The sequence below is a fragment of the Ursus maritimus genome, unplaced genomic scaffold (genome assembly GCF_017311325.1).
Source record: "Ursus maritimus isolate PB19 unplaced genomic scaffold, ASM1731132v1 scaffold_20, whole genome shotgun sequence".
NCBI lineage: Eukaryota > Metazoa > Chordata > Mammalia > Carnivora > Ursidae > Ursus > Ursus maritimus.
Window position 1 is genome coordinate 5012292 of NW_024424453.1, and position 26636 is coordinate 5038927.

Consider the following 26636-nt stretch of genomic DNA (forward strand, 5'->3'; position numbering starts at 1 on the left):
ACAGACTGAAGGTTTTACAATTAACTTGGATCTCATTAAAATTTATTACAAGCATTCCAACGAAGTCTGTAGAATCTTGGTTACAAAATTCCAATAGTGCAGAGAGGAAGAGATACAGAGAGTATCAGCAGCCCTTCTCTGGCTGGCCAATGCAGTCTAAATTGTGACCACCTGGTACAATTATTTTCTTTGAAGTGTACACATTTTCTTCAGTCCTCGTAATCAAATACTACTTTAGAGCAGGTAATAACATTACTTCCCTTGTGGCAAACAATGACAACTTGATTAGAAAGATAAACACAGCTCCACTGAAATGTTTTAATCACTAGAGGTGGCACTTCCTGATTCTAAATCTCAGTGTTCGTTTCCAGTATTCTCAGCAAAGTTCCTCAAAATTTAAAATTTTATTCTGCACACTGCAAAACTTGGATCAATGTCTTTTCAGAGTGAATATGAGACTTTCCGTTAAAAATGCAAGACGAAGTTGGAGAACATGATTTTTTTAAAAAAAATAACTCCCCATCATCTTGCTTTTACAAAATTCAGTCTGAATTATCTTTTCTTTAAATTTTGGAGATCTCATAAGAAAACAGGCAACGCTGACATATATTGATGTAAGCTAATTAATGTAAACGAATTAATACTAGTTGGAGAGCAACACTTAAAATGTGGAAGGTGGGGGTGTCTAGGTGGCTCAGTCAGGTAAGTGTGTGACTCAGTTTTGGCTCAGATGATGATCTCAAGGTGATGGGATGGAGCCCTGTGTGGGGCTCTGTGCTCAGCACGGAGTCTGCTTGAGATTCTCTCTCTGCCTCTTCCCTAACTTGCACACGCATGTGTGTGCTCTCTCTCAAATAAACAAATAAATCTTTAAAAAAAAAAAAAGTGAAATGCGGAAGGTGATGCTAGAGGGCGAGTATAGGTACTGGCACATAATCACAGGAAGCAAAGAAGAAATAAAGCATTAGTCACAATAACCCTGCCTTTAAAAATGCAACTGACATTACGGTTCAAGAGGCTTATGGATTCTCTTATGATTTTCTGATTTAAGAACATTTCCTCATTCCAAATCTAATTCCTTCCTCCTCAACACATTCACTGTCCTCCAAATACACCCTTTTCAGCACGGATTGCACTGTCCTCCAATTCTATGCTTCTACTGCTGTCTCTGCACACACACATACTTGCAGTGAAGGCCACGTGGTCATCTGGGCATTCCCAGTGGCAGGCACCATGCCTGGCTCACAGGAGCTCAATGTTTACAGGGTGAATACATGAATAAACCAATGAATGTTAAATGAACTAAAGACAGAATCACACATTGGTAAAGCTGAGAGCAACTGAAGAAAATACCTAACGTAATGTCCTTTTTAACAGTGGAAGAAAGCAAGCAGAGAGAGGTGCAATGTCCCATCACAGAAATGAAGACTGGCCCCAGGGTTTGTGGATCACATGTTTGGATACTTTCCAACATCCATGGCCTAGAGTTTTCTAGTTTGTAGATGGCAAAGTCACTTTGTTATTACTCCCTGACCCTTATCTTTCGGCTTTTGAAATCCATGATAAAAAGGGGGAAAGGGAAGAAGTATAACTGAAATTCAAATTAGCATGGTTAAAAAGATTGCTATCCTTGACCAGAGAGAAGTTCTCAGTTTATAAGTGGATTCTGACTTGCTATTTTAATCTTCTGCTCCCACTGTTATGTGACTAATAATTGGCTGCATTACAAAAGTCCTCATTATTGTTTTGTTAATAATACTACCATTCTTATCTATTCACAGACCTCCAAATTCAGGGATTCTATATGGTGATGAGAACTGAAACGTGAATAAAAAAGGGAGGAACCATGCTGGAAATACTAAAAAGGTTATGTGAATGGTAACTATGGCATATTCACTCAATAGGTTATTATGCAACCATTACCAATTACTTTTCTGAGTAGTTTATAAGAGCATAGAAAAATATGACTACATTTCAGTCTTAAGTGAATATATATATATATATATATATATATATATATATATATAATTGGGCATAAAGAACTAAACCCCAACAGAGAAAAATGAGTGAAAGTAATTATACTAAAGATGGTGGTTACGTTTAAGTGATAGAATTAGAGATTATCTTTTCTATTTGCCACTTTAAAAAAAAAAAGTCCTAAAATGTATCTCTATTACTCTTACATGGAAAAATAAAACAGATTTAATTTTTTATAGAAATTCAGAAGTTGGGGGACGCCCGAGTGGCTCAGTCGGTTGGTTAATCATCTGACTCTGGATCTCAGCTCGGGTCTTGATCTCAGGGTCATGAGTTCAAGCCCAGTGTTGGGCTCCACGGAGCCTACTTAAAAAAAAAAAACAACTCAGAAGTTGGTATCAGAGGTTGCACAACGAATACTGAATTTCTCTTAAGTTTCTTTTGGGTCCCGGTTTTTCCCTTTCTTCCAAATCCTGTCATCAAGGAGTATCTTTTGAGCCCAGAAATGAGGTCCTGATTGAAGATATAACATAAGGAAGCCTTAGTGTTACTCCTTCCATCAAGACATGTTTGAGAAACATACTGAGAAATTCACTCTATTTGTTAGAGTGAAGAACTTCCTGCAAATGCCTTTTACTGCATTTTTTATGTTCTTAGAAAACCTGAAAGGGCCCTAAATAATTCACAGTCTCTTTCCTGGGTTTGGTTTCCCGATGGGTGTTCAATTTTTTCCCCATGACAGTAAATGGCTTTCCTTTTGAGATCACTGATTACTCTGACACTAATGGCTCAATTAAATTGTAGGTGTAACTTTAAGGTACCGTCTATTTTGAGAAGAACAAAATAAGCTCAATCGGAGGTAACCCTCCGGCTACTTCCTCAACTGCTTAGAGCATATTCTCCACCCTTTTTAAAAGCTATTTCTCCAAAACGTACATTACAGTACTTGGTGTGTCTTCACGGCAGGTAGCTTTGCTTGGGTCCAGCTCCGGGGAATTTCTAATGCAGAGCTGCATCAGGGAATCTCAAAGCAAAGGCTGAAAAATTAATGCTGCTCTTTCTTTCTCACCTCCTCTGGGAAAGTTGTCTGTGATTGCCTGACACTTGTAAATGGATCTGCAGGTCCCCAGCTTTAACTGAGGCCCAAATGAACACAATAAACAGCCAGCTGAGTTCTCTCCTTCCCTCATCTGCACTCTCTGGTTCACTTCCTACTTGTAAGTGCTCTTTCTACGAGGTGGAAACATATGCTCGTCGGAAAGCTATATGGGTTTCTAGTGAACTGTCAGAACAGAAATAAAATCCTTCCTGGTCTTAGGTTTAACTCTGAGATGAAGCTCTGATCAGCAACTTAGGCAACTGCGTCCGTGGCCCGCAGCAAGCGGGCACACCTGGGCAGGCCGCCCACTACAGGTGCACTTGGCTGTTCCCCAGGAGGAGGCGGGCAGCTCTTTACTCCCGTTTCCCATGCCTGAGGGTTCCTGAGTGTGAGGCAGAGAATATCACTCTCAAATAACTGGGCCTACTCTCCTCACAATTCCCTCAATGACAAGGCATTACAAGCTGTACTACTTTATCCTTAACAAGAGAATATGGAGGTTATTTATTTATGCCCAAACTAAAAAACAAACCAAAAAAAACTTAAAAACAACTTGAGATTATTTAGAGAAATATGAATAATATACCAGCATAAAAATAAATAATACGAGGAAAGATTCCCTCTCCTGCAATTTCAGCCCTTTAACTTTTGCCCACTATGACAAATTAAGAAGATTTATGTTAATCACGCTCTGTGAGACGGTGTGAAATGCTATTTTGATCTCTTCTCAAATCATGCCACTGCTTTCTTTGTAAATGTCTCTATGCTAAACTGAACCTATTGAAATGTGTATGCACCTGTACTTCAAGCCAAATAAAAACATTAATAGATCAAATGCAAAATACACCTTACTTCTCACTCTGAATTTTGCTTAGTATTAATAAATGCTAATAATTAATAAATGCTAATACAAATATCTAAGCTGTCTTAATGAGGATCCATAAATGATGGCTCAGAAGCTCTCCTTCCAAAGCCTAGTTTTGCTTGACTTTTACAGTCTCACACCTCATTCCACTAACAAAAGTATGTCTAGGCATTTTCACGTGCAGATGCCTAGAAAGCTGAAGGACGGCTTTATTTTTTTTAGTCAGATATTTTGTACAAGTTACACGGACTACGTGAGAAGAGAAGAGAAAGGCAATAGAACAAACAGAAGGTTCAAGATGAAGCTACATACAACATTGCAGAAACTACGGCAACCTGAGTTTTCCAGTGTCAAGAGACCAGTTACAGTTTTAGAAATGGAAGACATCTATGAGATCCTGTTCACGCCTTTTATTTAAAGATGTATTTATTTATTTAAGATTGATGTATTCACTTTAGAGGGAGAGAAAGAGCATAAGCATGGGGAGGGGTGGCGGGAGGAGACAGAAACTTTAGCAGACACCTCACTGAGCGCAGAGCACGACGCGGGGCTTGATCTCATGACTGTGAGATCATGACCTGAGCCGAAACGGAGTCAGACAATTAACCAACTGCGCCACCCAGGTGCCCCTGTGCCTTTGATTTATGGGAAAATGGGCCTTAGGGAGGTTTGGTGACTTACTTAAGATCATATACCTGGTTGGCAGTAGAGTTAGAATATAGTCTGGGTCTTTTTGGTTCCAAGAGCTCTTTGAATTATACCACAAAACATCTTTATTCCTGTCAAAACTTAAACCACTTGGATGACAATCTTTCTAAACTGGTTTACACAATTCCTATTTTTATATACAAAATATAACTAACATTTTCTGTGAATCAAGGTCATCACTATGAAGATCAATGATGTCAACTCTATAATATAGAGTATGAATGCTGATTTCACAGAGTGCAGTACAATGCTGGGAATATGACAACTGCTTTTGTGGGTTTCTGTGGATTTACTCTTTACTCATATTCCTCACTGCCCTCAGTGCCTCTGCTCCAGTTATCATCCCCTTTCCCCACCTTCTAATTCTAATTTTAAACTCATGTTTTCTACAGTTTATTCTCTAGAGTACAATGAAACGCAGACAAATGCCCGCCATATTCATTGCAGCATTATTCATTATAGCAGAAGGAAAAACAAAAACCACAAACGTCCAACATAGTAGAAGAATGTTTAGTGAGTAGTACTTTCAAGAACAGAATATTGTGCGGCCGTCAAAGTTATCTTCACGTAGAGGTTTGATAATGAGGAAGCCCTGACATACCAATGTTAAGTAAAGAAAGCAGAATATAAAACTGCAGAATATCAACCATATTGCTAGAATTACTATTCTCTTATACCATTCTCCTATCTCTATTTCTGCAATAAAAATGTAACACTCAAAGTCAGAAAAAGAATTTTAAAAAAGAAAATAGCACACTGGAAAATATAACTAACTGATCAGAACAATATAAAATAAAACATATATAGATTCTAGGTGAAAATCTAAAGCCTCTGTTGTACGGGCTTGTCCATGAATTCAGCAACACGGTATGGTTGCCGGTGGTGTTTCCTTACTGCCCAATTCTTTGCTAAATTTCAGGTATGTCAGGTTGCCGGATATTTGAACTGTGGATGAGTAAAGCATTAAGGTATGTATGCTTAAAGGAAAAGAGAGAATGCTGAGAAGAAAACACTAAGAAAGAGGAGGGAGGGAGAAAAGGTTCTAAGCCAATGCTTTCAGACAAGTGTCTAAGGATTTTTTTTCATTAATTGGTTTTTAGAAGTTTAGAAGCCACAGATGGTGGCAACTGTCATTAAGTCACTCAGACTGATTTATCAGTGGATGAGCATTAAAGACAAATTAACCTCTCTAGAGACCAGGCTAGTGTCCAATTAACAATTAACTACTTCCTTGAGCTAGGAGAGCTGAATTAAGAATGTAAGAACATCAAAGCTGGGATAGCATGAGAAGCTAAGCAGTTGAAGCAAATGAGTGTCTTAGGATAGGATGTTTAGATCTGAAGGTACTGGATATTTTTTTTATACCAATTTTCTATCCCAATTCTTTTGTAGTATGATGAAATATTTTTCTGTTAAATAGCAATATCTTTTTTGTATTTTCTCCTTTCTTTAAATGAAATCTTTAGAACATGGGTAATGGAGGAGGAGGCAGTGACCTTTTGATCTGACAACACACAGTGACATTCATTTATTCATATACATATGCTCAGTCCCCATAAAATGTGTCGCCTCATGCAGGAAGGACCCAGGACAAACTGTGCCCGGAGTAGGTGATTTAACAAACAGATGCTGCTTGACTTCTCAAAGCATCTGAAGAACATTTTTTAAAATTTCATTTTTTTAAAAATTTCCCTCTGCCTTTGCGAACATCACATGCCAAGAAAACACCCTTAACAGTACTTTAAACTGGTCTGAGGGACAGACAAGATCCAAATCTGTTCTCATTCAACATTAGCAGCTTTGCGATATGATTTCTAAGGACTTCCCCAAACATGCTGTTTTATTATGATTACCCTGTGAGATATTACTAGCCCAACTTCATAGATGCAGAGACAGAGGCTATAAGAGATTACATTGCTAAAGATCATACCAATATGAAGCTAGAGGAAAGTCCCCCAATTTAGATCTCTAGCTCCCAATTCTGTATTCTTCCCACTGCTTCCCACTGCAGGCTTTACTGATCACCCCATGTCAAAGGATTTGCCCCTGAAGTCCACGTACAAGTGCACCTCTGCAGATCAGCAGCTGCTTACCAGCAGTGCAGGTGGGTGCAAAATTATTCCCGAAGAAGGTACAAGTGAGTGGGAGGAGGTTGGGGCTAATGGTCATTGTCATCTTGTTGTCCACTTGGGCCCCTTCGTCCACACAGACTGTGTCTCTCTTCTCTTCATAAAACCGCGTTCATCATTTGTCCTTCAGGGTTTAAACTAATGCTGGCCCCAAATGAAAATCTGAGCCACTTTCACGATTCCTTTACTCCACATCCCTCAGCTTAACTCTGACAGCGTGTGGCTACGACAGAGCGTGCCTATGCCCTAGTTCCTCAGGAATTTTACTCCAGGAGTCATACACAGATGTTTTAGCTCCCCAGCTAGACTTTAAGCAACATCTATGTTTTTCTACATCTCAGATTCCTCCCCACCTTTTCAACACTCTTCCTTCTTGTCTTCCAACCGCCTAGGATATTGCTGCGCATTCAACAAATGCCTTCTGAGGGGATGAGAACCTGTGTGAGTGTGGGGAGAATCCAGCTTGATTAGTAATTAGGAGGCTGGAGTCCCAGCTCTATATCTCTCTGTGTGATTTCAGGCAGGTCTGTGGGTCCCGGTTTTCTCAGCATAAAATGGTTATGGGAACAGGAAGTGGGTGGACTACATGAGTTCTATGATCTCTAAGAGTCTATGAATATTTATATTATTTTGATTGGGCTGATCACAGCCTTCCTTTTTATTTCATTAGGGATGAGAGGGAGATAAATGTGAATTCTAAAGAAAAGAATGTTAAAAACAAGACAAATACAGAGATCAAATAACTAGCCACCTGATAGGCAGAAGAAAGCCAACGTGTCTGGAAAATTAATAAGCAAAGGAGAATGAGAAGGAGTAGAAATGTCTCGGGCTAGAAGTGTGGGTCCTGTCTGACAGGGATGTAAAGGGCTTGGAGGCTCGAATGTAAATGGGAGTGGACTGGTAACTAGAAAACTGCTGTAGTGGTTAGGCATATGTAGCGTGATGTTTGCTTTTTAAATTTGCTCTTCTGTTTGCTCTTCAAGCTTGAAATCAAATGTTAAGAATGTCAGCACAGAGACCGCTGAGATCATGAGGAAGAAAATAAAATGCAAACTAAAAACTTCCTTGTGAAACTAAAAACAGAAGTTCTTGGTATTAAAATGGGGGTTAATACTACCAACGTTTGACCATTAGCAATCTATTTTCCTATATTTTCTCCATTGGGGGGAGAAAAGGGTAAGTAATGACAATTTTAATCAGGATATTTCTCCTAAGTTTAATTTTATTAAAGATTTTAAAATTCCAAGTAATACTGTACTGGTTTCACTAAAATTGGGTTTTAGCTAACAGACCTTGTAATAATCTAAAATGGTGTTATAAGAAGGTCTGTCCGTGCCTTCATTAAGAAACTCCCTTAGATGGGATGAGCTTATGGCAGGTAATAAGCCAAAGTTTCCATCGGGGTATTAGGGGTGAGAATTCATCTGAGGAGCTAAAGGAAAAGAAAGTCAAGTTCAGCCCGAAACTTCAAGGGAAAAAAAGGGTACCTCTTTAGAAAATAAAATCTCTGAAATTAAAAAATAATACTTGAAGCAAGTAACAATCCTGGGACTATTAGATGTAAAAGTTTTTAGTTGGAATCCAAAACTGAAGTGACACTTTTAACGATTAAATCAATAAGAGTGCATGGTTGTTAAAGGCCAGAAAAATTCCATTAAGAAAAGAGCAAAAATTTTAAAGGGATTTAAGAGCCATTTTTAGAAGTCTCTTGATGAAATTTTTGATACTAAAACTGCAGAGAAGAAACCTACTGTTAATCCATGTTATATAATTTTGAATCCAGTCTGCCCTTCCTCTTCTACCTCAGAAAAGGGCCTAAATTTAACCAAAGTCTGTAAAGACATTTCTGCAGGGAGAAAAATTTGTGTGTATGTGTGTGTGTGTACGTGTGTGTGCATGTGTGTGTTAAAGACAAACATACCTGCTTCATCATAGGATACAGTCAATTTTTCTAGCATTTCTCGGTCAATAGACAGAATCTGCTGTTCAAGGATGGTCTGGTAAGACAGAACACTATTTTCTTTGTCCTTCTCGTAGTCCTGAAGATGCTGTTTAAGGGCCTCTGGGAGTCTCGATTTTACATATTCAGCTGCAGTCTGCAGTTAAAACAGGTAGAGAACCGCATTAGTATTTCTCATCTTAGGCTTTTTACTTCCCCTCAGGTTCTGCAGTGGAAACTCAAAGCACCATGAAACCAATCCTTTAGACAAGCATACCCTTGTCATTGTCATTATTAGATTCCACTCTACCAAGTAAGATGAATCTTCAAATAGACAGACTCACAGACCTGTAGGAATTTTCTACCAGGTTTAAAGGTATGAAAGATGATGGATTTGGTTTGGCATACAAAGAGTTAATACTCAGAGTTTCAACTATTCCACTGAACTCTGAAGGCCCCAGGATAGTAATTTTACTGGATATAAACCTGACTTGCCCTTGTCCAGAATGCAGGAGCCAGTCACTCATCCCAGCAGTGAGCCCACCTATGCTAAGGCATCCACATCTCTGCTTTGATGTTCTGTGCTCATTAATGCTTCCACGGGAACTCTTGTGAAGTGAACAGAAAGGAGAGTCCTCTGCTGGGGCTGATAATGGAATGATGGGATAAACAGAGAATGAAGAGATCTAAGACAATGATGCCCCTTAACCTGAAAAAGAACTGTTTACCAATGTCTTGGCGCACCCCTCTCTCTCTCTCTCTCTCTCTTTATATATATATATTTGTTACATATACATATATAATTCTTCACTTGTTTTTTCTCTGCTACACAATCTGTGCAAAGCACTCCTAACTAGTAACCTCTGAAATTACATGCAGTGATTTTTCAACCAGGTAAGCATGCTTCCATTTGAGGTAGGAAGAAGGCATGTGTACTTTGAAAAAGACCTCCCCAAAGATTCTGATAGGCTCTGCTGAGGGGCTGGAGAAAACATACTCTTCTCCCTCCCAGTTTAGAAACACAGTTAAAAATTAAACAGAACTTTAAGAGAGAAATTAAGTAACAGAGAGGCATGTATGAATCCGGGGAATTCTGAAATTCTTAAAACATCTCTCTTAAGAATGCCAAGTTTGGCACCTCCTTGCAGTGCAGTCCTGCATCATACACACAGGGTCTGAAGTTGATCAAATAAAGGCATACGTATATTGTTTAAAATTATACTCACAACCACTTGAAAATGTAAATAAAAGAAACTGTTAAAAAGGATTATCTCTGAGATATGTGCCTAGAAGACCCATCCACACAGTTAAAATTTTTTTTAATTCCTGTACAGCTATTAATTGCATAGTTTAAGACAAGTTTGAGTTAAACACACACATATATACAGTACATGCTCATCAAAAGGGGTTTGTTGTGTTTTGTTTTGTTTTTTTCCTTTGTCAAACAGCTCTATAACCTTTGGAAGAAAATGAGAAAGGTCTGTATGTACCGACAAGGAAGAACGTCATGGTAATACAGTTAAGGTTAAAAAGCAAAGTCACAGAATACCGGTGACAGTATATCCTTTTTATGTAAAGCATACATATATGTATATGTCATATTCTGTAATATGATACGTGTGGGAGAAAATACTGTGGGCTATATTCCAATTGCAGAACATACTCACTTTCTACTCTCCACATTTCTGTATTGTTCAGTACTCTTATTATTGCAATTTTTAAGAATTAACTTTAAGATGTTTTTTGTAACTTTCATAGTTTTCCTTTTAAATGTTAGCACAATTTAAGATGAAGAGAAGCTTGCCGGAACGACAACTGACTTCCCAGGGAAAGTCTCCTGGGCAACGGTGGGGAAAAGTTATAGATGGGTCCTCAGAGTGGCCAAATACAGCACATACACTTTTTATTTCCAGATTTACATTTAGATTCCATAAGTCAGTTGTTGATGGAATTACAATTTTTAAAATATCACCAAACATTATTCAATTTCTCTGCCAGCCATCTAATGCAGAACAAATAAAATTATTCCATAAAATGTAAATGGACTCAGCACATTAGCACAGCATATTTAATTCTAGAACTTAATAACAATTTTCTCCCGACACTGGAAAACGAAGAGACACACTGCTGAATAACTATTTTTAGACTCATACTACCTTGCTATTCAAGAGATAATCTCTGAGGTACCAGAAGTAAAGTAAAATGCATATTTTACAAATATTGGTATACTCTCTATTATTGAAAGCGTACACATTTCCTTCCAATTCTGTCTACTGATTTACTCTTCTAATTAAAATCATGATACAGGCCTTTGAAAAGGGTCTCTCTTTCTCTCTCTCTCTCTCTATATATATATATTTACTACATTGGAGTTATATTTTGGCATTTCATTTTTTTAAAGATTTCACTTATTCATTTTAGAGAGAGCAGGGGGAAGAGCAGAGGGAGAGGGACAAGCAGACTATGCTCTGAGTGCAAAGCCAGATGTGGGCTCCATCTCACAACCCTGAGCTCATGACCTGAAACCAAGAGTCAGATGCTTAACCAACTGAGCCACCCAGGCATCCCGGCATTTCATTTCTAAACAATACAACTTCATGTACAGAGTTCTTTCTGTTGGGAAAGATTCTCAGGAGGAACAGGGAGAAAGCAACTCTAGCAAAATACTAGATTCTGGGGGCGCCTGGGTGGCTCAGTCATTAAGCGTCTGCCTTCGGCTCAGGGCGTGATCCCAGTCCTGGGATCAAGCCCCACATCGGGCTCCTTGCTCTGCTGGGAGCCTGCTTCTTCCTCTCCCACTCCCCCTGCTTGTATTCCCTCTCTCACTGGCTGTCTCTCTGTCAAATAAATAAATAAAATCTTAAAAAAAATACTAGATTCTGTCAAGATATTTCAAGAACTCATCTTTATACTGAGGTGAGCCTCTCGATGTATACAAATGGCAGTTAAAACCTTACGCTCAAGCGTGAACCCGTGTTAAAACGAGGCTGTCATACAAATGCCATGTGCTCTCACTTATCTACGCAATCTAAAACAAAATAAAACAAAACTGAACTCATAGATGCTGAGAAAGGACTGGTGGGGTAGGGGTGGACAAAACAGGTAAAGGTGGTCGAACGGTACAAACTTCCAGTTATAAAATAAGTAAGTCTTGCGGATATCATGCTTTGCATGGTGGCTACAGTTGATAATACTGTACAGTATATTTGAAAGTTGCTAAGAGAACAGATCTTAAAGATTCTTATCACAAGGAAAGAAACTGTAACTATGTGTGGTGGCAAATGTTAACTAGGCTTATCGTGGTGATCATTTCATAATATACACAAATACCAAATCATTATATTGTATACCTGAAACTAATATGTCAATTACACCTTAACACAACACCAGGCTGTCATCTTATTAACTGAGATTGTAATTATTCCACAAGGAACAGATAATACAAAGAAAAATTTAAAATTTTCACTGGAATTCTAAAAAAGTGAAAAACGAAATTAAAATTTAAGATGACTTACCTATTCTTTAATCAATGAGAAGTACTACTGGAAGTTTAAATCCTAAATTGCATGTTCGTATAATCAACCACTCCAGAAACAATAATACTGTTACCATTATCAGTATCTTGCATTTGTGTGGTACTTTATACTTTTCCCAGCAATTTAGACTGTTACCATTCTGTTTGTTTGGAATAACTTCGTGAATAAAAGTAGAGAACTTACTGGTTTTGGCTAGTCCTTCACATACTTCAAAGTTTGGCTCAAATGCTACAAATTCTGTTAGTGAACACCTAATAGCAGCCAACAGTCTTTCAAGTGTTTATACAGGTATTTGTATAGGGTAAGTATTTTAGTTCCCCAGTCTGGCTTTGCACCAAAGAAGTTTAATATCTTGACTATATCCAAGAATCAGGTATTTTGAGATAGACTTTGGAGAAAATCTTCTGACAGTTCATAATTCTTTGCCTGCAGTCCGAACTTGCTTTCATGATTCCAGATAGAGCCTAGGAGTCATTTTCTACCGGCAAATGGTACTATACTACACTTACTCTTTAATTATCATTGATGCCATTATTTTACGAAAGCAAACAGCTTAAACCCAAATCGTCATTTATACGCCAAAATAGCAAATTATGTACTTCACATACAGAGCTGTATATGAAGCTTTATTTAAAGAGCCCCTCTTAATAATTGCTTGATCTTCTCCCTCGTCTTTTTTAATTCATTTGGCAATGGGCTTGCTTCCACTAGGGACCCTCGGAGGAGTCATGTGGACCATACCCCAGAACTGGGCCCCTCAGTTGAGGGCTGCCTTGCAGAGGTTCACTCTGCAAAGAGTTCAAGTTTGTACTTATTCAGAGGATCGCAGAGAAGCCTCAGGGCGAGTGGAAGATGCGTAGTTCCCAGGTTCCCCAGGTCACACGTGAGCAGATGGTTAGCAGCTGGAGAGATGAACTAAAAGCTTGTGAGGCAGGACACAAAAGGTGCCCAGCCAGTGTACCTTCTTACAGAAGCCAACTTCAGTCTGAAAGACAGTAAAGGGCCAGAGCAGACCCTGTAAAAAATACTCAAAAGGATAAAAGAAAAGCAGAATGACTAAGGGTCTAAATTTGGAAACCTAGTAGGTAGAAAGGTGATACTGGTTATTAGGCTAAAAAACTATTTACTATTACAGTGGTATGTTCTTTAAGAAATAATCAATATATATGAAAGAATGGGGGGTGCAAGTATATTAAACGCTGCTAAATGCTTCACAATTCATCTTAAAAACCTGTCAGCCAGCCAATTCTATCTTATTGGGTGTCTGCTGAGTAAAGTGCATTAGAACTGCCGCTGCCGCGAGAACAAACCTCGGCCATAAAGGAACCTGCAAGTTTAATGTGCACACAAAACACACACATGAAATATGGGACAAACACTCTTCACAAAGCAATTAAAAAAAATGCATGCATGTCTTGAGATAAATTAACATATTTATTTACTATATGAGCCATATTAAGTGTTAAATGGCCTCTAGGAAGAAACATCGAGGAAAGGGGACAAGAAAAGAATCAAGAAATCACTGGAGTTTATACATCGGTTTTGAGGTAAGAGGCACTTACTGGAGGAAAGAAAAACAATCTAAAAAGTAGTGAATGTGAGTTCACAGGAAGAAATATTAAGAGATGAAGTTGATAAAAACTAGGAGTAAAAGAGAGCTTGGCAGGTATAGAAGTTTTAACTCCCTGTTAAACCAGGGCGTTTTGATTTGTAGTAGTTAGTAATAGGAAACACTGAACATCTTAGAGTGAAATAAAGGATCACATCTTGTTTGAGAAAGAATGTGCTTGGAGCTGAGTTTAAAATGCACTGGAGGAGGGGGCGCCTGGGTGGCTCAGTTGGTTAGCGTCTCACTCTTGATTTCGGTTCACCGCATGAGATTGAGCCCCGAGTCAGGCTCCACTTAAGAGTCTCTCCCTCTGCCCCTCCCCCGCACTCCTGCTCTCCAAACAAACGAACAAACAAACAAATAAATAAAATGGACTTGAGGGGGGCACCTGGGTTGCTCATTTGTTTAAAAGCCTGACTCTTGATCTCCACTCAGGTCATGATCTCAGGGTCATGAGTTCAAGCCCCTGTGTTGGGCTCCACACCCAGCATGGAGCCTACTTAAAAATAAAAAATGCACTTGAATAAAATTAAAGCACAGAGACAAATAAAAAGTCTGAAGGAAAGGAAAACTGGTCTTTTACACTGTGATTGGAGTATAAATTGGACAATCTCTTTGGACAGAAAATGAAAAAAAATGTAATAAAATTTTAAAACACTTTATAGCTTTTACCTAGTAATTGCCTTTCTAGGAACTTAAATTTTAAGAAAAAGTTAAAGATGAGCCTAGAGATTTATGTCTAAACATGTTTATCAAAGTATTATTCATGATAACAAAATCGGTCTTGAAACTGGTTGACTGAATTATTGGGCATCCATGCAGTGGAATACAACGCAACTGTTCAAAATCAAATTATGAAAGAACACTACATTATGTGGGAAAATGTTCATAATGAAAAGCAGATTACAAAGTAGTTTGTATACTACATGTGAGAGGAAAAAATTGGCTGAAATATATTAATATTGATCACAGTTATCTCAGAGTAGTAAGAGTTCAGGGGATGTTAATTTTTTTTGTCTATGTAGTTTTCTGCCTTTTCCAAATTTTCTAAAATCAAAATGGTAGAAAATGCTTGCCCACTTTCTATGTGCAGGCGTCGAGCTGAATGCTTGATGTGGCTTCGCTTATTTAATCCTCACAACAACCCTGACAGGTTTCTAGAGATGAGGAGACAGACTTAGAGAGGTTAAATAATTTATCCCTGGCTCTGCAGTAAGTGGTGGAGCGGGAAACACCAACCGTGTGTGAGCCAAAAGAGAAAAAAATTTTTTTAAAAAAGAAGGCGATGTATACTGTGGTCATTCCTTCTGTAAGGTAAAGCAGCCCCAGGCTGGGATAAAGGCCCTGAGAAGAGAACAAAAGGGGACTTGAGCCAAGTGCGGTGACAAATGGGAAAGAAAAACATGTAAAACGGCTTCCATGTTGCAAAACCGGAAGCTAAAGATGAGGTGGTGATATTGAACGTAAATGGGAAAACTGGTAAGGTGAAACAGAAGAAACTTACTTTTGAACACCAAACTGTAAGCCTGAAGACTACCCACCTCCATCACCGCCACTCAAAAAAGAAAAACCTCCACGAGGAGAAAGTATTAGACTTATTTAACAGCACTCAAAAGAAAATACCAGACAAATAACTTTGGTTACAAGTTCTAGGAAGGCAAAAGCTATTTTCAAGAAAAGATATTAGGTGATATTAAATTAAATTCTAATGGAGCCCCCATTTGAGAAAGATCACGAGCAAATTAGACCTACGTTCAAATCACTTTTAGAATTTTTCCCTCAGAATCTGCAGAGGTCAAGTTACTATCCATTTTGAACAGATATAAAAACAGCCTTCTGATGTCATTAATGAAAATATGCTTCATAATTTTTATTTAATACTGCATATTTCACAGCTGCAGGAGTTTTGAAGTTTTTGCCCCTACCTTTCTAATCAAATATTCTATCTTATTCCCAGTTCTAAGACTTAGTTTACCATATGTAATTTTATATTTAAAAATTTTAGGTATGGTGTTCAAAAAAAGGAAAGCACCCTCTAAACTCAACAAATTCTTACTTAGAAGATATTTTTAATGGACACCTGGGTGGCTCAGTCAGTTAAGCGTCTGCCTTCGGCTCAGGTCATGATCAGCTGGGAGCCTGCTTCTCCTTCTGCCGCTCCCCCTACTTGTGCTCTGTCTCTCTCTCTCTCTCTCTCACACACACACACAAATAAATGAAGAAAATTCTTCTTAAAAAGATTTTTTAAAACGAAGAAATGGATTTTTTGAAAGATTTAATTTTTTAAGTAAAATAAAATTGGGCTCTCTCTGGAGCCCAAACTCACAACCCCAACTAGATAGAGTCGCACGCTCCGCTTACTGAGCCAGCCAGGTGTCCCCCCAAGGAATGGCTTTTATCACGAAGTTTGTAATTGTCTGTGTTATAAATGCTAGCTCTGATGTAAGGACCCAATTTCAAAGCAACACTGAAACACTAACAAATGAGATTCTAAGATTACAGAACCTGGAAATGCATCTTAAAAAGACATACCCACTTTTGTCTCAAGGATGGTCTAGAGTACATTTTGGCAAGATAAAAAAGAAGTGGCAGAATTTTAATATCTTTCAAAATCTCTGATTTTATAAATGACCCCTTCCCCTTTGTTTTATTTAATGCAAACACACACACACACACACACACACACACACACGTACACACGTACACGGACACACAATTGTAATTTGGCTGAAAGAAATTCTCCATTGACATGAATGGGACAAACAATTGATGGTAGCATCGTTCAGTTTATATTTATACCATATCGTATGCCTGCCTTGGAACACACAGTGCTACTGCTTCAGATGAGTGTTGACTGTGAATGAACACAGGCTTTTAAAACTGAGTCAAAAAGAGACTATCAGGGCTGATCCTTGGACCCATGTTAACCACAGGCAACAGTGCTCTCATACACAATGAAGTGCTGGATCTGACTCTAGGCACATCCGATCAGTGACCCTTTAGGTGAGAAGCAGACTTTGGTGTGACGAAGACCTTAAGAGCTAAGATGGGAAATCAATTCTGCAAATACTGAGCAGGACGAAAAGCTGAATTTTGGGAAACGGTGACCCAGGAAAGATAGCTAGATATTCACAAGATCAAGGAGAGACCATAAAGGAGATCCTTCAAAATTCGTGCTACAGGAAGAGAGAAGAGAGAAGGGAGTAAGGAGTATTTCTATTGCAGACAAGGACTGCCTGCCCTTGAAGGGAAGTGAGTACAATTTGGCAGCAGCCAGCACACAGATCACACATTCATTTACTTAGGTCCACCTTGGAATCCATCTTTCTTAGGGTAACATATCATTAAGTTTCGACAACTGCTCTGTGGCTCCAGGCACTTTAAAACAAAGTCAGAGTGAATGCCCTTGCCCACCAGAAAGAGGACATAAGGCAGGGGAGCTGTTCCTCTCTCACACCTGCCAAGAGCCTCATTTCTTGCCATTTTTAGTCTCTGCCACTTCTAACCTGGAGGGGGTTATTTAAATCAGAAAGGCATCTTTGAGAGGACCATCCTGCACTCCTGAATTCATAATCCTGGCTCAAGAAGGCGAATTTGATTCCTCCAAGAGAGACTACATCAGGACAAAGTTCCAGGCTCAAACCTGAAGTATAAAAATGAAATCCGTTGCTTATTATGAAGATTTGAGATTGCTCTGGAGAACCAAAGCTGCGGCTGTAAAAATGTTAGTCAGTCGTGTGACAAAATGACCACCACAGAGGGCATAGCGCTCAGCAAGTGAGGGACTTGAAATCATATTACCTACTTAATATGGAGATTGAAGTTTTCATTTAGTTTAATCATAAAGGTGCTGACTGCTAAGTTATAGATTATTCAGGACGATTCGCCTGGGATTCTTCAAGTGACAAACCTTTAATAACTTTATCAGTCATCTGATCCATATTTGATCTGAGGCCTTATTCTCGTGGTAGCACCCAGCATGTCCGAGTGTGAAAATATAACTCAAATTCCACTCCTTGAGGGATGGCTTCCCAGACTGCAGATGGTTGTTTTATATAGATATAAAAACCAAAGTACCTTCCTTTTCTAGATCCCTGTTCTCCCATCGCAGTAAGCTATATTAACCAAGGTATCGAACATTGTTTAGCCACGTGGTCTATTTTCCTAATCTTACTACTTTGGTCAAATCTATATTCAAACTCTGAGGGATTAAAAAGTTCATCTGTTTATAGTCTGAGGAAAAGGTGAAATTATTTCTCTATACCAAAGTGATGATTCATGAAGTCTTTGCCCCTCCGTTACTACACACATTCTAGAGAGTCAAGGGGGATTAGACTATACAAGGGCCATGGTCCTTCTTCTAATTTTTTTCTTTTTCTTTTTTTTTTTTTTTTAAGATTTTATTTATTTACTCGACAGAGAGAGAGACAGCCAGCGAGAGAGGGAACACAAGCAGGGGGAGTGGGAGAGGAAGAAACAGGTTCCTAGCGGAGGAGCCTGATGTGGGGCTCGATCCCATAACGCCAGGATCACGCCCTGAGCCGAAGGCAAACGCTTAACCGCTGTGCCACCCAGGCGCCCCTAATTTTTTTCTTAAAGCACACATACACATCTAAGTTCTCCTGAGAGATGGCAACATAAAAACAGCCTACCAGCAGACTTTTTTCATAAATCTGTTGAGAAAACAAGCAGAACTCAGCCAAAGCAGTCTTGTTAAATTTTTGTGATAGGTGAGTTCCTATCATTTCAGCAGTTATAGAAAGAAGTAAGAAACTGTTTCATATTCCATACACTTGAGATCTATAGAAGAAAAAAGTAAGGCAATGTTTGTTTAGAGAGAGAAAAATGTTGCATTTTTCAAAGAAAATTATGGTTAATTACTGATAAAATTCCCCTCCATTTCTGAATCTTGGGCTTGGGGAAATACTAATTTTCCTAGATGCTATCCAAAAGTGTTCCAGAAAGTTCCATGCAGAATGCTAACTGAAAATGCCCTTGGTGATTCAGGAAGCCAATGGAACCAACAGTTATAAATGAATTATAAAACACTCACGAGTTACTAATCAAAACGAACTCTGTAGCTGTAACAATCGAGCAGTCCCTTATGGAGGCAGCGAGAACACAGTCAGACAAAATGCTCCTTGGCTGGCCATAGGGCCAGAGAACCCTTCTTGGGCCTCACTTGGCTTCTGCTCCACAGCTACCTGTCAGGCTCTTCGGGGAGCACCTCCAAAGAGTAGGTGTGGCCAGGCTGGCAAGGAAGTCCAAGGCCAATGCCAATTGAGCTGATGTCCCCAGCCTGGTATGACTTTAAAAAGTGCCTTCAAAGCCAGTATTTGACTTAAGCTTCTTGTATGTGTGGTGGAGGTGTGGAGAAGGGTCTATCTTTCTGTCCAGGAAGCTGGTAACTAGCTCATTCTACCATTCCATTTTCTGTATGGAACTTTCAATGTCTGGTTTATGCTAGCTCTTCCCCTATCAAAAGGCAAACATCTGAAGGAGTAATACAATAAGAAATGTTCAGCCTTAATGTGGACAAGATGAGCAGGTTTTTACATACAGGGATGTAAAATGAGAAGCAGTAAAGCACCTAGAGAAATTCCTGGGAAAGAGCTGCAAAGTGGGAAAGTGAAGGTCAGGACAGACAGACATTATTTCTCTGAGATTTAACTCTGCATGGAGGAAAACACAGAAATACGCACTACTTTAAGCTTCAATTTACTCTTCTCCATCTCTGGCTCCACCTGCAAGACTTTTCTGAGGCTAACCTAAGAAAAAAACCCTTAATCTGTGGTATCTCACACACAGGGAAGTAAAGAATGCATTCGGTAGCATCTACTGAATGCACATTGGTTCAAAACTCCTCCTGTGCAGACAGGAGTCGTTACTTGGGTTGTAAAACTAGTCTTCCAGAACAAAAGCTACTGTTTCCCTCACCTGTCCCGTCCTTCTCATTCGGACCTCTACCACAGCTCTCAACCACTCACACGGTCTCTCCAGTCACCTATTTGCCGCCCCACTAATTTATGAGCAACTAACAGGTGGGACAAAAGTGTTTTCACACGGACGGGTTGCCCTGACATCAAATGCATAGGGGGTACTTGAAAACGAAGCTTAATGCTCTATCAATGTTAGTTCTATATGATCACAAACATAAAAGACAAAAGGACCGAGCCCATTGTGTTTCTTCCTATCGCTCTGACATTTGCCAGTCTTCTGCCATTTATATAAATGTCATACTGTTTTATCCTCCTTGAGCACCAAATCTTATTTAATACCACAGGAAACAGGACGGCTACTCTGGACATAGCCAGCCCCCGTTGTATCTCAAACTAAGAAAGTGTTTCTTGTTGTTTTTGTATAATTTTGAACCTAAATGAAAATCTGAGGAGAGCAATGGATCCTCTTCCCAGAAACACACACACACACACACACACACACACACACACACTATATACATACATATATACATATGAAAATACATACATATGAAAATACATACATACATATGAAAAAAGAAATTAAAAATATACAAAAGAAAACAGACTCCTAGGTATGTATATATAGTGTGTGCTATATACATAATGTGTATGTGTGTGTATGTGTGTGTGTGTGTGTGTGTGTAGTGTCCCATTTTCGGAACCCAAGCATGAAGTTCACGAACCAGATCTCAAGAAGCCTTATTAGATCCACTCACGGAAAGGACCCTGGGACAGGGCGTTAGTTTTTCTACAAAATTTGGCGGATGGACTTGATCAGTGTTTCTCGGGGGCATTACTACTGGGATGGGGGTAGGGGATGTCTTCTTAAAAATGCAGACTATGGGTTCTGCTCCCTATTTAGTAAATCAAGATATTTCGGGTGGGACTCTAGAATCTGCTTTTTAAACTTGTGCTGTGTTTTTTAACAAGCTCACTAAAGGGTGAAACCTACCAGTTTCTACCCCTTAGAGTTCTGATTTTATAAGGTGTAGGTGTGCATATTTTTGTAAAGCTGTACAACAAATTCTGATGTATGTCCAAAGCTATACCAGACCCTCCACGACAACAGCCCTTCTGCATCCCCCAGGACTCAGTCTGACAAGTAAATATTTTTAATTCTTGTAAAAACCTTGACTGTATGCAGTGACATTCCCACACGGCCTGTCTACCCTCCACACCACAGGCTTTTTTTTATTGTATAAAATTGCCAATCTGTTCAGCCTCTCAAAGGCCGAGCCCTCCCTAAAGCAAGTTAACTGACCTTGAGTACTTCTGATGCCAGGAGCACCTGGAACCCTTTTCCAAACAGCTTGTGCGCAATCAAGCAGGTCTCACCAAGCTGTGTGAAACAGGCCACAAAATGACCTGTGGCAAAGCACCTTGAAAACACAGTGATACCCTCTTGACCATGCCCAGGCATGGTCAGAACACCGACTTGACCTCTGCCGGGAACTGCCAGTGGAATTCTGAAGCCTGGAGAATCGCAGCAAAATGTCGCAGAAAGGAAAGCAAATCAGCATCACCAGCCGTGTTGCATAACTTTGCATACAGAGTTTGAAAGGGTATCTTATTTTAGCAAGAGGAAAATGGGATACCTAATTGCGTGGCAAAGCTATAATTTAGCAGTGAATGCGCCTGCCTATGTAAATATAAAATGACACGTTTTAAAATCTGAATGGGCAAATAGTTCACGGACCTTACAGAGAAAAATATATCCTTTTCCAAGTTCTACTTCAACCCCAAACAACAAGAGCTGGATGAGCAGGCATGCAGTCATGGGCCAGACTTACATCCTTTTCAATTAATATTTATTGCCTACTATGTGCCAGACACCATGCTAGTTGTTGGGAATAAATGGTGGGCAAAGGAGACATGTCTCTGCTCTCATGGTGGGGAGACAAAAATTAACCAAATATGTAGTCCCTTAAGTAAGTGTATAAATATAAAAGAAGTGCTCTAAGGAAAGGAATAAGGTTCTTTGAGGGGATATAACAAACCTAAACAACCTGGTGGGGAGAAGGGAGGCTTCTCTGAGAGAATGACGCTTGAGCAGAGATCTAAAAACCAGCAGGTGCACAGGTACAGGGGTAAGGAATCAAGAGTTAAGAAGAGGTCAATACAGGCAGTAAAAAGGGCATATTTCATTGTTATGGATTTTCTAAAATGTGGATCAGTGAGAGCCAAAAGGAATAAAAGTTGCCATTTTATAGGACTTGTACTCTGAGGTGTGAGATAGTGGGCCACCGAGTCCACCGCGGAGCATATGCAAGGGAGCAATACGCACTACACTTGCCCCAGTTAAACCAATAATAACTTTCTACGGGAGGGGGTAGTTTCTGAATTTCTTTTCATTAACATGGGTTTCTTATATAGAAGTTGAGTTAAGAACAACAATGGGCTCCAACAAGCTCTTGACCTCCTCAGTTAATGCCTCGTGTATTTTTAATTTTTTATCTTTCTCACCTCGTCCTCACACTGTTGCCTATCTTTGTTTAGGCAACTGGTAGAGCCTTCGCTTTCCTTCCACATTACTCTCAAGTGTTGAATTTACACCAGATTTTGACCTTTTTGCAATAACATACAGAATCATAACACTTCTGGGTGTCTTATACTATTCTTTTTTTTTTAACGTCAGAAGATATGTTCATTTATTTAATTTAATTTAATTAATTTATTTGAAGATGAGCTAAAATAGCATCAACTAATAAGCATAAACTAGCTTGGAATCATTCGTCCCAAGTTGTAAACTTCCTGCCCCAAAAGTCAGAGGAATAAAACTAAAATGAAATAAAATAAAATAAATAAAATGAAACTTCTTATAAGAAATGTATGGAAGGTACCTCAGCAGGGTAAGAAAGAAGCCCAATGGTCTCCCCACTGCATGATCCCTACATGGTCCTATTCCATGCAGAAAGTTCCCCACCAACAAAACAGTAGAAAAAAAGACTCAAGTGTATCCTGTAGCTTAGTATTTCCCACTGGGAGAGACTTCATTCAGAAAGATAAAATCTGAGTAATTGTGATTCACATCTCCAGGATTTTCCCCACCTACCCGGGAGGGTGGCCGGAGAATCCTAAGAAATGTGAATGTATCCTTCTGGGTGAGCTGGCCCAGCTCTTTCGTAGGTGTATACTTAACAGCTACCATTTACTGAGTTCTTATCGTGTGCCAGGTACTACGCTTGGTACTTTATATAAATTACTTCATTTAATCCTCACAACCCCAAAAGGTAAATATGATTGCTGATGTTTTGCAGATGTCCCCCCCACCCCCCATCTCTCATAGTCCTTTGCTCTTCAACAAAATCTGTAGTTCCAAAATATTTCATGTGGGCAAGTTTTAGGAATTTGGGGCTAAGAAAAATAAAATAGTAAAATTGAGATGAACCCAGGGATAAACTTGAGACACAAAATATATGCCTTAAGATTCCATTTATTTGTTAAATATGAGTTAAAAACCGATTGAGTTCCCTGGCACCCAAAGCAAAGAAATAAAGGCAACCATTTGCACCAGTCACAGTGCCCCTAAAATGAATTATAGAAAGGACCAAAATAATGCTTCTGGCAGACGTTATATTCAATCGAAGAATTATTTGTCATTGAGCTCAGACCCATACTGAGAATCCTACTCAATACTGTATTCCAGGGAGCTGCCAATCAAAATTAGCACAAGAGATGAAACCTGTTTATGAGCCTTGATCTAAATCCAGGGTGGCAAACTACAGCCCAAATACCTGTTTTTGTAAATAAAGTTTTTCTGGGACACAGCCCTGACCAATTGCTATATATTGTCTATGGCTGCTTCCAACTTCAGTGGCAGACAGAGTACATATGATATACAAAGCCTAAAATATTTGTTATATGGCTCTTTACAGAAAAAGTTTGCCAAACCCTGGTATAGATAAATAGCCAAACTAAAGCAAAATCAGCAGGTGCGTGTATATACACATTATTTATATGTATACATATTACTGATATTGTTGAGCTCCCATCTATTATTTGCCTTCATGTATTGAACAGTGTGTTGCATTCCAGGTGTACACAAATAAGTTATACAGAGTCATCACCCACACAGAGCTCACAATCTAGCTACAGAAATGACGAAAGAGGTAATCACAAAGCAATTTGATCAGTTCTAAAACGTTAAGTACATACAATTTATTATGTGAACCCAACAAAGGGATTTAAAATATCTAACACCCCAGAGAGACTTCTTACTATTCTATTGCTTTCCACTTGACCATATAGCCTAAAAAGTCAGGGGCAACATCAGCTCTGTAGCAATCCTCAGAGGAAATGGGTGGATAAAAATGCAGCCAGGCATTATAAAGAGTAGCTGCTTTAACTGGATGTAACATTAAAAATGAAAAGGTCATTAGGCATTCTAGAAACAATGGGCAACTGGCGATGCACCATAAAGAACTAACTTGAGCAACTTTGGATTCTCACAACTGTCATTTGTCAGGAACCACATTATCACAAGAAAATTAACAAGGTTCCAAAGAGACATGTAAAGTTTGAATTAGGATTCATAGTAGATTGGCAGGGACATAATAAATTCATAATTATAATAATCCACAGCTGCTTCAACCTTAGAAAATAATGAATTGCTTGGTATGGGCTGATGTCTATGAAATGGCAAGCAAAAACCATTTGCTATGGAGCAGTGTCCTATCTTTATGTCCTGTACCCAGATAGTCCAAATCCAAGGGAAATTCACCTAAAGATTTATTGTTGCAACAAACAATTTCCAAATGTCATAAATCAGCATGGAAATTGTCAGACTAGAAAAAGTAGAAACTTTACCATCTACATCTTCCATTTATTTCACAAGATGGTACCTATGATTCTTCTTCAAAATGTATTATGTTGATCTAAGTGCCCTAGGATGAAGAGGTCATTAAATAAGTCAACAAGACTTACGAGACACACTCAACAAACCAAGCTTTCTTTTCTAACACAAATCATACATCCACATTCAGGCAATTAAATAGTGAAGCTTAATAGAACTTCAGAAGACAGGCAGCTGGCCATTTAGCTTTGAATAGCTATTTATAAGTTAAGTGTGTTGCCATTTCGGTTTGAAATCTTTCCTTCAACACCTGTACAAAACAAAATTCTATATATAAGACATTTCACTGTAATACTTTAGTGGCATCCTTCCCAGGAACTAGGTAAGTTCTCAGGGTCCATTCCAGTTCTTTGGTTAGAGAGAAAATTAGATTTGGATATATGAGTGTCCTATGTAATTTTTCAAATGAGAATTCTATAAATGATAGCTCAATTCTGTAATACCTCATTTAATAAGTGTCGTCAGGGAATGAAGTTTCAAGTAAGTGAATGTCCCATTTAACTCTGCTACTCTAAATGATGAAAAATTATTTTAACCTCTTTTGATGGAAATGTTTCTAAAGTGAAACACTTACTTCCACAGATTTTCAACAAGAATACACAGAAGAAAACCTGGCATTTTTTTGATGACTTAAGGCCATCTTTGGAACATGAAGGGAGGTGGAAACATTCATTTTTCCTGCACGTGAACTTGGTTCAAGCACCCTGATTGCCGTGAGAAGCTCTTGCTTCTCCCTCCATAGGTGGATAATCCTGCATGTAAGCGGCTACTTTATTGTATAATTATCTAGCCTAAAGACTTGGAAAATGTTTAACTTTATTGGAGAAAAATGCATGGGCTTTAGGATTGTTTTCTCCTTAGTCCTTTTTTGTTTACTGCCTGGTTCATTACAATGCTCCAGATAGTTGAAATGGGGGGGGGGGGGGTCCTAGCCTTCAGATAGGTAGAGTGTAAGTAAAAAATATGAATATTGAATGTATATCTACTTTTTATTAAAAATTGTAAAGAATTTCCATTTTAGATTCATATACTATAAGAAAACCCATCAAAATGGCATGAATAAAACTGGTAACTTTGTCTTATGATGCTTACAATGCACATGGATGGGTCAACGACTATAAGGAACTCATGAAAATCTAAATGGGAGTTGGTATGATTTGCTTATGAAAAGTTACTTAGCTTTCCATTCTTACCTAAATATTCACTATTTGGGCCAAAATTGGAACTCCGTCTTTCATCTCTAGTTCTTTAGCACTTTGTACAATACTGGGCATTAGGTACTGAGTAAATGCTTGGGGAATGAATGAATCAAAAGACCTCAGTGTCACAGAAACATTTTAAAAACTCAATATCCAAATTTTAGATAATCAGTTGACCTAACCTCACTTAAGTTATTGCACTAGATTTTTCTCCATTTTATTATAAAAATTCATAAGCAATCTAAGAATTTAGAGTTGTATACACTGGGTGGCTCGTTTGCTCTTGGATCTCTGCCACTGGTTTTCACTATTTTCTAATGAGCTAAAGCAATTAGAAATCACGGTCTGGAAAGTTCCAAAATTCATAGAGTTTAAATATTTTTATAAACAAGCATTATAAAACTTACCAGTTTTATTCTATCACATACTGGAACAGGTAAACCATATTTAGTTACATAATCTTATTAACCAAAGTAATGTTTGCAAACATTTATCATAATTGACTGACTTCTTAAAATATTAAGAAACCAAATATACAAGAATGAAAGAACAATTACCAGAGAGTTTTTCCTGACTATGCTTCTGAAAACCTCTGTAAAACAGTGGAAACTTCCATATTAATGAACAGTAATCATTTTCACTTCCATGTGGTGGTTCTGGTTAAATATGCACCTGTAGTAACCCTATCCTCCACCAGATGGCATCCATGAATCAAGCGAAATGCCCAACTTCTATGCTACTC

At 38.7% G+C, this 26636-nt stretch overlaps 1 protein-coding gene across 1 annotated transcript in view; it reads right to left on the bottom strand.

Moving 5' to 3' along the window:
• Positions 1-26636, bottom strand: part of PPM1L (protein phosphatase, Mg2+/Mn2+ dependent 1L) — a 281177-nt gene that overhangs the window by 83718 nt on the left and 170823 nt on the right. Inside the window, exon 2 of the mRNA XM_008710875.2 lies at positions 8700-8874. Coding sequence (XP_008709097.2) covers positions 8700-8874 — 175 coding nt within the window. The remainder of the gene's footprint in view (positions 1-8699; positions 8875-26636) is intronic.